General features: G+C 45.8%; 1 protein-coding gene across 1 annotated transcript in view; it reads left to right on the top strand.

The window, feature by feature from the left end:
• The window catches only part of LOC124612622 (transcription initiation factor TFIID subunit 1), a 226,135-nt gene that overhangs the window by 36,203 nt on the left and 173,557 nt on the right, over window positions 1-16,375 (top strand). Inside the window, exon 4 of the mRNA XM_047140920.1 lies at window positions 1,717-1,899. Coding sequence (XP_046996876.1) covers window positions 1,717-1,899 — 183 coding nt within the window. The remainder of the gene's footprint in view (window positions 1-1,716; window positions 1,900-16,375) is intronic.

Here is a 16,375-nt window from a genome sequence, read left to right as displayed (position 1 = left end):
ACCACGGTCGTGGGACTCTTGTCCGCCGGAAGAATGACGATGGATCGGTCAGCCTTCAGATCACGGATAGCCTGGGCTTCAGCAGTGGTGATGTTGGGAGTAGGATTAAGGTTTTTTAAGGAGGATTGAGAGGCAAGGCTGGAAGTCAGAAATTCCTGGAAGGTTTGGAGAGGGTGATTTTGAGGAAGAGGAGGTGGGTCCCGCTGTGACGGAGGACGGAACTGTTCCAGGCAGGGTTCAATTTGGATAGTGTCTTGGGGAGTTGGATCATTAGGAATAGGATTAGGATCATTTTTCTTCATGGCAAAGTGATATTTCCAGCAGAGACTACGAGTGTAGGACAGTAAATCTTTGATGAGGGCTGTTTGGTTGAATCTGGGAGTGGGGCTGAAGGTGAGGCCTTTGGATAGGACAGAGGTTTCGGATTGGGAGAGAGGTTTGGAAGAAAGGTTAACTACTGAATTAGGGTGTTGTGGTTCCAGATTGTGTTGATTGGAATTTTGAGGTTTTGAGGGGAGTGGAGCTGGAAGTGGGAGATTGAGTAGATGGGAGAGACTTGGTCTGTGTGCAATGAGAGGAGGTTGAGGTTTGCTGGAAAGGTTGTGAAGGGTGAGTGAGTTGCCTTTCCGGAGGTGGGAAACCAGGAGATTGGATAGTTTTTTGAGGTGGAGGGTGGCATGCTGTTCTAATTTGCGGTTGGCCTGTAGGAGGATGCTCTGAACAGCCGGTGTGGATGTGGGAGAGGAAAGATTGAGGACTTTTATGAAGGATAGGAGTTGACGGGTGTGTTCATTGGCTGAGTTAATGTGTAGGTGAAGGATTAGGTGGGTGAGGGCAATGGATTGTTCACCCCTAAGGTAAGTCTTTCCGCTCTTGGGATTGGAATGACTCCTTACCCTCTCCCTTAAAACCCACATCCTTTCGTCTTTCCCTCTCCTTCCCTCTTTCCTGATGAAGCAACCGTTGGTTGCGAAAGCTAATTTTGTGTGTGTGTTTGTTTGTGTGTCTATAAAAAAAAAAAAATTATATATATATATATATATATATATATATATATATATATATAATGGAAGGAAACATTCCACGTGGGAAAAATTATATATAAAAAACAAAGATGAGGTGACTTACCGAACAAAAGCGCTGGCAGGTCGATAGACACACAAACAAACACAAACATACACACAAAATTCAAGCTTTCGCAACAAACTGTTGCCTCATCAGGAAAGAGGGAAGGAGAGGGGAAGACGAAAGGAAGTGGGTTTTAAGGGAGAGGGTAAGGAGTCATTCCAATCCCGGGAGCGGAAAGACTTACCTTAGGGGGAAAAAAGGACAGGTATACACTCGCACACATGCACATATCCATCCACACATACAGACACAAGTCTGCTTGTGTCTGTATGTGTGGATGGATATGTGCATGTGTGCGAGTGTATACCTGTCCTTTTTTCCCCCTAAGGTAAGTCTTTCCGCTCCCGGGATTGGAATGACTCCTTACCCTCTCCCTTAAAACCCACTTCCTTTCGTCTTCCCCTCTCCTTCCCTCTTTCCTGATGAGGCAACAGTTTGTTGCGAAAGCTTGAATTTTGTGTGTGTATTTGTGTTTGTTTGTGTGTCTTTCGACCTGCCAGTGCTTTCGTTCGGTAAGTCACATCATCTTTGTTTTTAGATATATATATGAATATAAACAAATTAGGAATGCATCTTTATCTTCAACAGGAAAAACTGTTATGCCCTGCAGAAGACAAATCACAGGGGGTGAAACAAGATGATGGTGATAACAACAACATGGGGCCCAGAGTTGCAGACTGGAGATTTGGACCTGCTCAAGTCTGGTACGACATGCTGGAAGTTCCAGAAACTGGAGAAGGTTTTAACTATGGCTTCAAAGTTAATGAAAAGGTAGTTTTCTATTTTAGGTAGTTATATAAAAATTGGCAAAGTTTTAGAAATTTTTATACATCTTCCTGATTCATTTTGAAACTACAAGGGAAGAATGTTATATTTCTTTTCAATATGCTTGTTGTTGTCCAACCTAACATTAATTATTTCCAACTTTAAAGCTCTCTGCATGTTTTAGCACTTTTAGTTTGCATATTGAGTTTTGTTGTTGACCAACTTTCGATGTAATTCAGTTTGAAGAACAACAAAATCCTAAATGAAATAATTAACTATAAGTTTGTAACTGGTCATGTCACTCTTTATCTTTGCTGCATACTATTTTATTTTATTAATTTTATTTGTGTTAGAAACATCTTGGCTTAATATTTTAGCTTGTGCCATGACCAGGCTGGTTAGATGCACACACTCTCCAGGATGTTTCCCATGCTATCATATGCTCATTGCAAATGTGAAGAGGAGATTGAATAGAATTCACTATACTCAGCAGGGCTAGACCCTTAGAATACATGCTGGTACTGATAAGTGTGTCATCATGCATGACCATGCACAACAAGGATGTATAATTTTACTCATACTTTAAGCGCCTAGTGGACAGATTTACACGCTGAAATTTCCTGTAAAAGTCTCTAAACAAATAACTAATAAAATGACGTAGTTAATAAGTACCTATTGATAAGTTACAATCATTGTCAAGAAGTCTGACTAAATGTAAATGGTTTATAATGTCAAGAATGTTATCCCTCTTGTTCCAAATCAACAACTGCATTCATATCTGTACACACTCAAATTTTTCTGCTTTATTGGTGTGGTCACTTGTCAGATACAAGCAGAAGAAAGTAATATGTCACTTGGTTCTTTTTAGAACACGCCATATCAGAATTTTAAAATGAAGCCTGATTTTGATGCACACTGCCTGTGTTGTACCAGCTATTACTTCAGTTCAGTGAGAATATCCATTATACTTTTGTGTTGACTAAATCCACAGTTATGATGAGACACATATCTTGTCTTCAGATCCTTGCTATTGCCTCAATTAATCACACCAGTCACAGATTCAAGACACTCAAGGATCTGTTAAATGAGTTACATCCTGTGGGCTGAATTATATATCTATAATATCAGCAATACAGATAGCCGTACCGTAGGTGCAACCACAATGGAGGTGTGTCTGTTGAAAGGCCAGACAAACATGTGGTTCCTGAAGAGGGGCAGCAGCCTTTTCAGTAGTTGCCGGGGCAACGGTCTGGATGATTGACTGATCTGGCCTTGTAACACTAACCAAAATGGCCTTGCTGTGCTCGTACTGCGAACGGCTGAAAACAAATGGAAGTTTCCATAATATTTCCCGAGGGTACGCAGCTTTACTGTAAGGTTTAATGATGATGGTGTCCTCTCGGGTAAAATATTCCAGAGGTAAAATAGTCCCCCATTCGCACCTCCGGGCAAGCACTACTCAGGAGGTCATTTTTATCACGAGAAAGAAAACTGGTGCTCTACGGATCGGAGCGTGGAATGTCAGATCCCTTAATCGGGCAGGTAGGTTAGAAAATTTAAAAAGGGAAATGGATAGGTTAAAGTTAGATATAGTGGGTATTAGTGAAGTTCGGTGGAAGGAGGAACAAGACTTCTGGTCAGGTGACTACAGGGTTATAAACACAAAATCAAATAGGGGTAATGCAGGAGTAGGTTTAATAATGAATAGGAAAATAGGAATGTGGTTTAGCTACTATAAACAGCATAGTGAACGCATTATTGTGGCCAAGATAGATACGAAGCCCACACCTACTACAGTAGTACAAGTTTATATGTCAACTAGCTCTGCAGATGATGAAGAAATTGATGAAATGTATGATTAAATAAAAGAAATTATTCAGATTGCGAAGCGAGACGAAAATTTAATAGTCATGGGTGACTGGAATTCGGCAGTAGGAAAAGGGAGAGAAGGAAACGTAGTAGGTGAATATGTATTGGGGGTAAGAAATGAAAGAGGAAGCCGCCTGGTAGAATTTTGCGCAGAGCATAACTTAATCATAGCTAACACTTGGTTCAAGAATCATGAAAGAAGGTTGTATGCATGGCAGAAGCCTGGAGACACTGACAGGTTTGAGATAGATTATATAATGGTAAGACAGAGATTTAGGAACCAGGTTTTAAATTTTAAGACATTTCCAGGGGCAGATGTGGATTCTGACCACAATCTATTGGTTATGACCTGTAGATTAAAACTGAAGAAACTGCAAGAAGGTGGGAATTTAAGGAGATGGGACCTGTATAAACTGACTAAACCAGAAGTTGTACAGTGTTTCAGGGAGAGCATAAGGGAACAATTGACAGGAATGGGGGAAAGAAATACAGTAGAAGAAGAATGGGTAGCTTTGAGGGATGAAGTAGTGAAGGCAGCAGAGGATCAAGTAGGTAAAAAGACGAGGGATAGTAGAAATCCTTGGGTGACAGAAGAAATACTGAATTTAATTGATGAAAGGAGAAAATATAAAAATGCAGTAAATGAAGCAGGCAAAAAGGAATACAAACGTCTCAAAAATGAGATCGACAGGTAGTGCAAAATGGCTAAGCAGGCATGGCTAGAGGACAAATGTAAGGATGTATAGGCTTATCTCACTAGGGGTAAGATCGATACAGCCTACAGAAAAATTAAAGAGACATTCAGAGAAAAGAGAACCACTTGTATGAATATCAGAAGCATAGATGGAAACCCAGTTCTAAGCAAAGAGGGGAAAGCAGAAAGGTGGAAGGAGTATATAGAGGGTCTATACAAGGGCGATGTACTTGAGTACAATATTATGGAAATGGAAGAGGATGTAGATGAAGATGAAATGGGAGATATAATACTGCGTGAAGAGTTTGACAGAGCACTGAAAGACCTGAATCGAAACAAGGCCCCAGGAGTAGACAACATTCCATTAGAACTACTGACAGCCTTGGGAGAGCCAGTCCTGACAAAACTCTACCATCTGGTGAGCAAGATGTATGAAACAGGCGAAATACCCTCAGACTTCAAGAAGAATATAATTATTCCAATCCCAAAGAAAGCAGCTGTTGACAAATGTGAAAATTACCAAACTATCAGTTTAATAAGTCACGGCTGCAAAATACTAACGCGGATTCTTTACAGACGAATGGAAAAACTAGTAGAAGCCGACCTCGAGGAAGATCAGTTTGGATTCCGTAGAAATGTTGGGACACGTGAGGCAATACTGACCCTACGACTTATCTTAGAAGCTAGATTAAGGAAAGGCAAACCTATGTTTCTAGCATTTGTAGACCTAGAGAAAGCTTTTGACAGTGTTGACTGGAATACGCTCTTTCAAATTCTGAATGTGGCAGGGGTAAAATACAGAGAGTGAAAGGCTATTTACAATTTTTACAGAAAGCAGATGGCAGTTATAAGAGTCGAGGGGTATGAAAGGGAAGCAGTGGTTGGGAAGGGAGTGAGACAGGGTTGTAGTCTTTCCCTGATGTTATTCGATATGTATATTGAGCAAGCAGTGACGGAAACAAAAGAAAAATTCGGAATAGGTATTAAAATCCATGGAGGAGAAGTAAAAACTTTGAGGTTCGCCGATGACATTATAATTCTGTCAGAGACAGCAAAGGACTTGGAAGAGTAGTTGAATGGAATGGACAGTGTCTTGAAAGGAGGGTATAAAATGAACATCAACAAAAGCAAAATGAGGATAATGGAATGTAGTCGAATTAAGTCGGGTGATGCTGAGGGAATTAGATTAGGAAGTGAGACACTTAAAGTAGTAAAGGAATTTTGCTATATGGGGAGCAAAATAACTGATGATGGTCGAAGTAGAGAGGATATAAAATGTAGACTGGCAATGGCAAGGAAAGCGTTTTTGAAGAAGAGAAATTTGTTAACATCGATTATAGATTTAAGTATCAGGAAGTCATTTCTAAAAGTATTTGTATGGAGTGTAGCCATGTATGGAAGTGAAACATGGACGATAAATAGTTTGGACAAGAAGAGAATAGAAGCTTTTGAAATGTGGCGCTACAGAAGAATGCTGAAGATTAGATGGGTAGATCACATAACTAATGAGGAAGTATTGAATAGGATTGGGGAAAAGAGAAGTTTGTGGCACAACTTGACTAGAAGAAGGAATCAGTTGGTAGGACATGTGTTGAGGCATCAAGGGATCACAAATTTAGCATTGGAGGGCAGCGTGGAGGGTAAAAATCATAGAGGGATACCAAGAGATGAATACACTAAGCAGATTCAGAAGGATGTAGGTTGCAGTAGATACTGGGAGATGAAGAAGCTTGCACAGGATAGAGTAGCATGGAGAGCTGCATCAAACCAGTCTCAGGACTGAAGATCATAACAACAACAACAACAACAATATCCTTTCATGGAATATCAGCCTGGCATCTTGTGTTGTGTAGCCCTTTCACTTCAATTCACTCCTAGATAATTAACAGTTGTCACTGATTCCAGTGACTGACGTATGCATAAGTGATTAAAGATTGTACGATTGGCAGTGAATGAGCCATGTGAGAGAGAATTTCGTGATGTACCAAATGAAAATACACACGTTGGTACAGTGGTGAGTTCTTTACTTTACTCCTGGAGGGCATCAAGTGAATACTATAACACACAAAATATTAGAGCATTTTATTATAATGTAGACAAGATGAATTATTTAACTTTTTTTAATCAGATTTCAAAGGAATGTCATGGGTATCTCACCATTAATGTATCATTTGATACTGACAAGATACAAGTCTCTTCTCTGAAAGCATAATTGGCAATAACACTTATATCCAGTGTTCACACCTTTGGCCTAGTAGAAAAACAGTGTTGTTGTATTCGTGTATGATCATTGTCTGGGCTAAGAGATACTCTGTGAAGTCGAAAGTAAGAGAGCGAAAGCGGTGGCATACTGAAACACTTGTAGGTATGGCTACCCAGTGTTGCTCATTTGTCCATGTGGATAACAGCAACTGTCCTCATTTGTGGTTTCATCTGAAGCTCGTGGTCTAGTGGCTTGCGTTGCTACCTCTGGATCACGGGGTCCCGGGTTCGATTCCCGGCCGGGTTGGGGATTTTCTCTGTCAGGGGACTGGGTGTTTGTATTGTCCTCATCATTTCATTATCGTCATCATTCATGACAGAGGCTGGCTTAGACTGTGTAAAAAAAAAAATTGGACCATGTAAAAATTGGTACTTTGTACGGGTGCTGATGACTGCGCAGTTGAGCGCCCCATGAACCAAACATCATCATCATTTCTGGTTGTGTTGTGATGTACCAGACTGGTATTGGCACCTCGGTCTTTAAACGACACCATGTGTGGCAAATGTGCTGCATGTCCTGGGATGTGATGACGGCACACTTGGCATGGTTAGTGCACCAGTTGGTACCTTCGAAGGAGCTGATGAGGCTGATCTCACTGAGCTACAAATGCATAGGTCAGTTTTGAAATACTGTGCAGTTTTGCTTATTAGGGACTGGAAGAGCATCCTGTAGTTGAGCTTGTTGATGCCACTTATGCAAGGCATTCTCTTTCTTGCCTGCTAGGCAGTGAACTGCTTAAGCACCTCCTTTCCACTCATTTACTTTTGGGCTATCTCCTGTGTGGAGGCTTAGTTGGAAGTAATAGAAATATCAGTGATGACCATGAATATCTAGGAACACGAATCTGAAAAGATTAAGTTAGCATTACCACATAATGACATTCTACAAGCAATGCTGTATGAGCTGTAGAAAGATGTGTAGGAAGAAAAGCCTCCTGGAAATGAAAATGTTTCAATAAAATTGTTTTTGTTGATTGTGTTACACAACTTTGATAAATTTTAGGAGTAAACCTTCTTCAGCAAAGAAAACACACACACATTCACCCAAGCAAGCACACCTCATGAACACTTCACCACTATCACCAGCAGTTCCGACCAGAATGCAACTGTCACATGAATAACAATCTGGAGTGGGACGAAAAAGGGGGAGGGATAGCAGGGTTTGGTGGGGGGAGAAATTAGCGCTACCTGGCGGGTCATGCAGGGATTAGATGGTGGCCTAATTAGACTGCCAGACTGCAGCGTCAGGTGGGATGTGGGAGGAAAAATGTGGACTGGAAAATGAGAGGAACAGGAAAGGGGAAAGGATGGGCAGTACACAGTGAGGGTGGGGAATATGAAAAGGGAGGAGGTGATAGGATCCAGGAGTGGAAACTGTTGAGTGAAGTGTTGTGGGAGCAGTAGGTTACTGTTAAGTTGAACTGGGATAATTTCAGTACCTGAGAATGTGTTATAAGGATAACTCCCATCTGTGTCATTCAGAAAATCTGTTGGTGGAATGGAGGATCCAGATGGGCTGTGCTGTAGACATTGAAATTAAGCGTGTTTTGTCCAGCTGCATGTTGTGCCACAGAGTGGTCTGCTTTGCTCTTGGCCACAATTTGGTGGTGGCTGTCCATCCTGGTATTCAGCTTGTTAGTAGTCATACATTATCCTTTGAATGGAAGGTATATAAACAAATCTGCAGCACAGCCATGGGTACCCAAATGGCACCCTTCTGTGCCAACCTTTTTATGGGCCATTTAGAGGAACCCTTCCTAATTCCCCGAAACCCCAAACCTGTGGTCTGGTTCAGTTTCATAGATGATATGTTTATGATCTGGACTCATTCCTTTACAACCTCAACACCTTCTCTCGTGTCTGCTTCACCTGGTTCTCCAGGTTCTCCTCAAAGCAGAGTGCGACCTTCCTAGACATTGATCTACTCCTCCGTGATGGCTCCAACCACATGAAACCCACCACCCTCCTGCCTTTTGACAGCTGCCGTCCCTTCTATACCAACAAATCCCTCCCATATAACCAGGCCACACGGAGATGGTTTATCATCAGTGACAAGAACTCCCTTTCTCAGTATACTGAAAATCTTACCTAGGTCTTCACAGACAGGCACTATCCCCTGGACCCTGTCCACCAACAGATTTCCCATGCCATTTCCCCCTCACACCCCCAATCCTCCCACTACACCCTAGAGCCAGCTACAAAAGAACTAGTTGGCTGATTTGGAGGAGGGGACCAAACAGCGAGGTCATCGGTCCCATTCCATAAGGGAAGGGAGGGAAAGGATGTTGACCATGCCATTTCAAAGGAGTCATCCTGGCATTTGCCTGAAGCAATTTAGGGAAATCATAGAAAACCTAAATCAGGATGACCGGACGTGGAGTTGAACCATCATCCTCACGAATGCGAGTCAAGTGTGCTAACCACTGCACCACCTTGCTTGGTACAAAAAAGTGACTCCTTCGTCACCCAACACCACCCCAGACTGGAACAATTGAACCACATCCTTTGTGAGGGCTTTGATTATCTGTCACATACCCTGAAATGAGGGAACTACCAAAGATCCTTCCCACCCCCCCTAATGTGGGATCCTGTCACCCACCCATCCTGCACAACATCCTAGTTCATCCCTGTGCCACTCCCAATCCCTTGACACATGGATCATATCCCTGTGGAAGACCCAGGTGCAAGACCTATCCAACTCACCCACTCAGCACTTCCTATTCCGGGAGATCCAGGTGCAAGACCTGCCCAACCCACCCAGCACTTCCTATTCCAGTCCTCTCTCAGTCGTATCATACCCCATCAGAGACTAGGCCACCCATGAAATTAGCTGTGTTGTTTATGAGCTCTGCTGCAGCCATGCACGCATGTAAAACACCTGCTTTCAACAAATATTTCTATTGAAAATGGTCTCTGCTCAAAACTAGTTGTACAGTTTGCGAATGTGGGTAACTGAATTAATAATCTATGAGAAGAAATAGTTAGGTGTGTGACATATGGACGTTTGAGTCTGTGAAATGTGCTTGGATAGCCTAAGGGGTAGGGTGAGTGCTTGCGATAAACAAGAAATCCATGTTCGAGTCCCATTCTTACACAAATTCTCAAGTCATGTTAGATAGTACATCTGTACATGTTGCAGCTAAATTGCCAGAACTCTGTGGGATTTTCGGATAGATCCTGTGGCAGGATCTGACTGTGAATGGTGTTATAGGCTTGATTTGTAGTATATCGTATGGATGCCTAATTTGCCATTAACTTCCTCTGTATACATCTTAAGTAGAAACATTGTATTAATCATTGTTTCATGACATCCCCCAAATAGATTTTTAAACCGTTGTTTTATTCATTATTTGATACATACTTTTGTAGAATTTAACTTGTGGTATGTCTGAGCTTTAACTGCTACTCTTAACAAAATATTTTCATTTGTATTGTTAAGTAGAGCCTTATTGATTGTCTATCAGTTCTGGTAAATATAAGTAATCTCTTGTCAGAAATTCTCTCCTTTGGCAGCCATCATTGCTGTGATGGTGAAATCATGGTCACTAATCCAAGTCTCTTTGATAGTCATCTTTAGGAGGTTGAGATAGTTCGAAGCCAGGAAGCATAAATTATTTCTCTCATGTTTGAGCTATCAAATTAGTTGCTTGAGGCAGTTTTCTGTTAATGCATTCAATATTACTTCACAAATCTATGCCCTCAAATGCTGATTATTCTTGTCCATGTGAATTTGCAACCGGCAACATGTTATCAAAAATTTGTTCTTTGGGTTTCAGCTGACTTTCAGTTACGAGTCTTATGGTGGATGACAGTTTTGTTACAGTGTGTTCAGTTGTATGACTTGACAGTGGATGTTTTGGTAGTTAATAACAAAAAATTTAATTTCAACTTTCTACATACTTGATATCTTGTTGCTTTTAATAATTGATTTCTCAGTTTCCGGTGTCTCAATGTTTTGCCTAATATGAAAATCACCCATATGTGCTCTATAATCTGAGTGATCTTCTTCTATTTATATATCCAACATTTTAGTATCTCCACAAAAATGGAACATTTTTTTTAATGGTCAACATACTGCAGTACAGCAGAGATGCCACTAAGTTCAAATCTCTTACTTTGAAGGAACAGGAAGGAAGACAGAATCATGAACTAGTGATAACAGCCAAACAGGCCAGTCCAAAAGTCCAAAATAACAGCAAAATCATATGCAGCAAACAGTGCATGGCTTGAAATGATGGCAACATATACTGCAGTGACCTGACTTGATTGTGGTAACTATGCTTGCTTCACACATGATTCGCCCTTGAAGCCCTCCTGCGGGTGTAGTAACACTGTTCACATTTACGTCGCACTGCACTTAGCGTAGACCGGGACTGTCCCCTAGGCATGCCCGAAGTTAACTGACTGGGCACGGCCCGTGCTGCCGGAGTTGTTGTTGTTGTTGTTGTCATGCCGGCAGAGGTCGCGTCCGAATTCTCGCGTGCCCTCTGGTGGACGGGTCTCTACTTGCGGCAACTACCGTCCGTGACGCGCCGTGCCAATGTGCGCCTCCCGCGATCTTTCTGGTGGCTACTACACTCCTCCTCCTTTGGGGGGTGAAGCCACTGTGATCCACTGCGTCGGAAGGTGGAGTGTCGGGCAGGAGCGATGACCTCCACATCCATAGGATGGCCGGAGTCGAGGGGATCTGCCAACCCTCGAGCCGGAACCTTCGAATACGGCTGGAAGTCACCCACACGAAGAGGCCCCCGTCGTCCCACAACCGGAGCCTGGGACAGAATGGGTGACAAGCTGTCAAACTCCGGATCCTGTTCCACCCCGGGAGGGGCAGGACCCAGTGGCGGGGACGAAGGGGAAGGGACGACCACAGGTGAACCAACCTCCTGAGAAACCGGGCCTGCTAGGGGGGCCGGCTCTCGCTGGGGCATCTCGAACGATGCCGATGCCGGTGCTGGAGCTACTGGAGGCTGCAAAGGCTGAGAACCATTGCAGTGCGGCAGAAGCACAGCGGGGAGAGGAGGCAACGTCCTCTGCGAAACCAACACAGGTGCCGGCAATGGGGAAGCCGGTGTCCGAGAGAGCGGAGGGTGGGTGCCCGAACGTGGACGTAGCTGATTTTGCTGACGACGTACCACCCGGTTCCCCGCCTGCAAGGTATAGAGTCGCAGGACCACCGCTGGTATCCAACGTGGATTGCGGCCAAACCCACGGGCCCAGACCGACATACCCAGTGGAAAGCCAGGTGCTCCGTTTTGTGAAGACTGGCGAGGACCAGGCCAGAGGAGGTGCAGCAGAGTCCGAGGTTGACGCCCATGGAGGAGCTCTGCGGGGCTGCGTTCTCCCATTGGTCCGGTATGCCATCAAGAAAAACGTCAATGCTTCCTCCGCAGGAAATTCGTGCACATACTTTTTCATCTGCGTCTTAAATGTGCGCGCCATGCGCTCGGCTTCCCCATTCGATTGTGGATGGAAGGGGGGAGAGCAAACGTGCCGAATACCGAAGCGCCTACAAAAATCCTGGAAGGTCTGCGAAATAAACTGCGGTCCATTGTCTGAGACCAGGGTGATTGGCAGACCTTCCACAGAAAAGATTTTTGCTGGTGCCTGGATTGCAACTTCTGAAGTGGTTGAGGAGCAGCGAACCACATTTGGGAATCGGGAATAAGCATCAATGACAATGAGCCAAAAACCGTTGAGAAACAGGCCCGCAAAATCGATGTGAACACGTTCCCATGCTTGGGTTGCCGGCGGCCATGAAGAGAACGCCGTCCTGGGAGATGCTTGTTGGCTCGCACACTGGGAACAGGTGGCCACCAAGTGCTCAATTTCTCTGTCAATACCGGGCCAGTACACATGTCTGCGAGCCAAGGTTTTAGTACGGGAAACACCCCAGTGCCCCGCATGTAATAACGTGAGGACCTACCGTCGTAAACTTGCAGGAACAACCACATGAGGAGCTGTATCATCGGTAGCCAGAAGGAGAACGCCTTCCAAGACCGAGAGGTGGTCCCGTAGAAGAAAATAATTACGAAGAGGGTCCGAGGCCCGGCCCGGAGGGCGGGATGACCACCCCTGCTGAATGAGGCGAACTACTTGCCGGAGAACTGGGTCAGCTGCCGTTTCCCTGGCGACTCGAGAACTAGTGATCGGGAAGCCATCACCCGCTTGGCGGGACGCCACATCCAAATGAAAACACATAATCTCCTCTCGATCGAACGTAGGATCCGGGCCCACCGGAAGACGGGAAAGAGCGTTGGCGTTGGCATGCTGTCCTGTAGGGCGAAAATGAATGTCATAATGGTACTGAGAGAGGAACAAGGCCCAGCGCTGTAGTCTGTGGGCCGCCCTATCCGGAATCTGAGAGGGGGGGCCAAATAAAGATATTAACGGCTTATGGTCAGTGATTAACTGAAACTTCGTGCCATACGAGAAAGGGTGAAACTTGGTAACAGCGTAGACAATGGCCAAAGCCTCTTTTTCCACCTGGGAGTAATGGGCCTGCGCGGGACTAAGCGTTTTAGACGCAAACGCCAGTGGTTGCTCGGAACCATCTGCGTTGCGATGGGCCAGGACCGCCCCCACCCCATACTGCGAAGCATCTGTAGCCAGGACCAACTGCTTACGGGGATCAAAAGTAGCCAAACAAGGGGCTGACGTGAGGAGGCCCTTCAACGAGGTGAACGCTCGCTCGCATGCAGGTGACCAATCAAAAGGAACACCCTTGTGCAGAAGGCAGTACAGGGGGTGGGCTATAGTGGAAGCCCTGGGAATGAACCGGTGGTAATAGGCTATCTTGCCTAAAAAAGCTTGTAACTCTTTCAGCGAAGCGGGCCGAGGAAGGTTGACGATACCTTGGACCCAACTTCTTAGTGGCTGGATACCGTGCCGAGAGATGGTGTAGCCCACATACTCAATGGATGGTTGAAAGAAGGTTGACTTATGCAGGTTGCAACGCAAGCCCACAGACCTGAATTTGAGAAAGAGGGTGCGAAGGTTGTGCAAGTGTTCCTTCGTGCTACGGCCTGTGACAATTATCTCATCCAGGTAATTAATACAATGAGGAATTGTCGACATGACATGCTCAAGATAACACTGGAATATCGCCGGGGCACTGGATATTCCAAAGGCCAACCGCTGGTATTGGTGAAGGCCAAACGGGGTGTTGACGACTGCCAACCGTTTGGAGTCCTCATCAAGTGGTATCTGATGATAAGCCTCTGACAGATCGATTTTCGAAAAATATTGGCCTCCCGCCACGGAGGAGAACAATTCATCAGCACGAGGCAAAGGATAGGTGTCCACCACCAATTGGGAATTAATGGTGGCCTTGAAATCGCCACAAAGACGTAATTTTCCCAAGGGCTTCCTTACAATAACGGCGCGTGAAGCCCACTCACTGGAAGAAATGGGAAGAACGACCCCTAGGGCTGTCAGCTGGTCTAGCTCTTCCTTTACCCGAGGGCGGAGAGCTAAGGGGATCTGCCTCGCGCGTAGAAAACGCGGGCGAGCCGACGCCTTCAACGTTAAGTGAGCTTCAAAATCTGAAACACGCCCCAGGCCCTCCTCAAAAATATCTGGAAAGTCGGAGATCAAAGATTCCAATGATTGATAGGGAACGTCTTCGGAGACCAACTGCATGGTGTCAGCGATAGAAAAACCGAAAGCTTGAAAGGCATCCAGGCCAAAAAGGTTAGCTGAGCTCGCATCACTGACGACAATAAAAGTAATAGGCCGAGTTACTGATTTGTAAGTCACGTCGGTAGTGAATTGACCCAGTAGGGGAATGAACTGTTTACCATAACCGCATAGACGCCGGTAAACGGGCGCCAACGGGGGCGATCCAAGGTCGGAATAAGTTTGTGCATTCAACAAAGAAACTGCCGCGCCCGTATCGACTTGCAGTTGTAACCGGCGCGACCGAACCGACACCTTGATAAAGAGTTTGCGTGCCGATGCGTCGGGAGCCTGGCCCGATGAAACTTCCTGAATGTCAACGTCCATGTCCTCTGTACCTGCTTCCTTCGATTCTTTTGAGGCTGAGCGGCAAACTTTAGCAATGTGACCTTTTCTATTACATTTGCGACAAACGGCCCAACGCTGGGGGCACTCTGACCGATCATGATGTATATAGCACGACGCACAGGACGGCAACAGGGGCCGGCGGCCGGAATTCTGTTTACGCGCCGTGCGGGAGCGGCCGTAACGGCCGGGTTGTACCGCTCGCACGTCGTCCACCCCTGACACAGTGGACGCGGCCGCGCCGCCCTGAACCTCTGCGACGTCGCACCACGCTTCCAGCTGTTGACCTGCTGCGTGAGAGACTTCATACGATTGAGCAATGGACAGGACTTCCTCGAGGGAAGGGTTTTCTAACTGCAGGGCCCGTTGCCGGACCTCCCTATCAGGGGCCGAACGAACAATGACATCGCGTACCATAACGTGGGCATACGACTCTCGCGACTGCTCCGTGACAAAATGACACTTGCGACTAAGACCGTGCAGGGTAGCGGCCCACGCCCGGTAAGACTGATGGGGCTGTTTCTTGCATTGATAGAACTCGACCCTAGCTGCCACAACATGTGTGCGGCGACGATAATATGAAGACAGCAATGAACACAATGCGTCAAAAGACAAGAACGAGGGTTCCTGCAACGGCGCTAGCTGCCGCAAAACTTGATACAGCGAGGGAGATATCCAAGACAAGAAGAGAGCACGACATACCTCCGCATCGGAAACATGAAATGACTGGAAATGCTGCCGAAGACGACGTTCATATGCGTCCCAATCCTCCGCCGTCTCGTCATACGGGGGAAAGGGAGGAGGGAACGGCGCCGGAGCAGACGGCGTGGAGAGCAACGCCGGAAGCACTTGTTTCATGGTGGCCATGAGTTCCGTCTGCTGCGCAACCAAAACTCTCACCAAACCCTCCATGCCGTGGAGAAGCTGCGAAACCGGAACAACGACGCAACACGCGAAAGAACGACCCTACTCGTCACCAATTGTGTAGTAACACTGTTCACATTTACGTCGCACTGCACTTAGCGTAGACCGGGACTGTGTCCTAGGCATGCCCGAAGTTAACTGACTGGGCACGGCCCGTGCTGCCGGAGTTGTTGTTGTTGTTGTTGTCATGCCGGCAGAGGTCGCGTCCGAATTCTCGCGTGCCCTCTGGTGGACGGGACTCTACTTGCGGCAACTGCCGTCCGTGACGCGCCATGCCAATGTGCACCTCCCGCGATCTTTCTGGTGGCTACTACAGCGGGTACAGGGTAAGAATAGGCCCGAGGTATTCCTGCCTGTCGTAAGAGGCGACTAAAAGGAGTTTCAACCATTTCGGCCTTCAATGTGATGGTCCCCATTGGGGTTTGACCTCCATTTTTCAAAATTCTACAGAAGTACGAGCCTTTTGGGGAAGGACACCTTACGTGGTGTATCACCGGTCCTCAGTGCACTAAGACCTTGGCACTCATCATCGTAATGGCGTCGTAACTGCACCCACTGTTCATCAATTTGGGCCGAAACACCTGGTGGGTTGCACAAGTTATGCCCATAGTGTGTCCCTATCTGCACCCACGATCATGATGGACTTTCCATGGCACCCGAAATCCAGCACGGTAGCCAGCCCGTTGTGGTGGGGTCGTCATGTACCCTCTAGGT

Source organism: Schistocerca americana, chromosome 4, assembly GCF_021461395.2.
Source record: "Schistocerca americana isolate TAMUIC-IGC-003095 chromosome 4, iqSchAmer2.1, whole genome shotgun sequence".
Lineage (NCBI taxonomy): Eukaryota > Metazoa > Arthropoda > Insecta > Orthoptera > Acrididae > Schistocerca > Schistocerca americana.
This window is presented reverse-complemented; position numbering and strand designations above follow the sequence as displayed.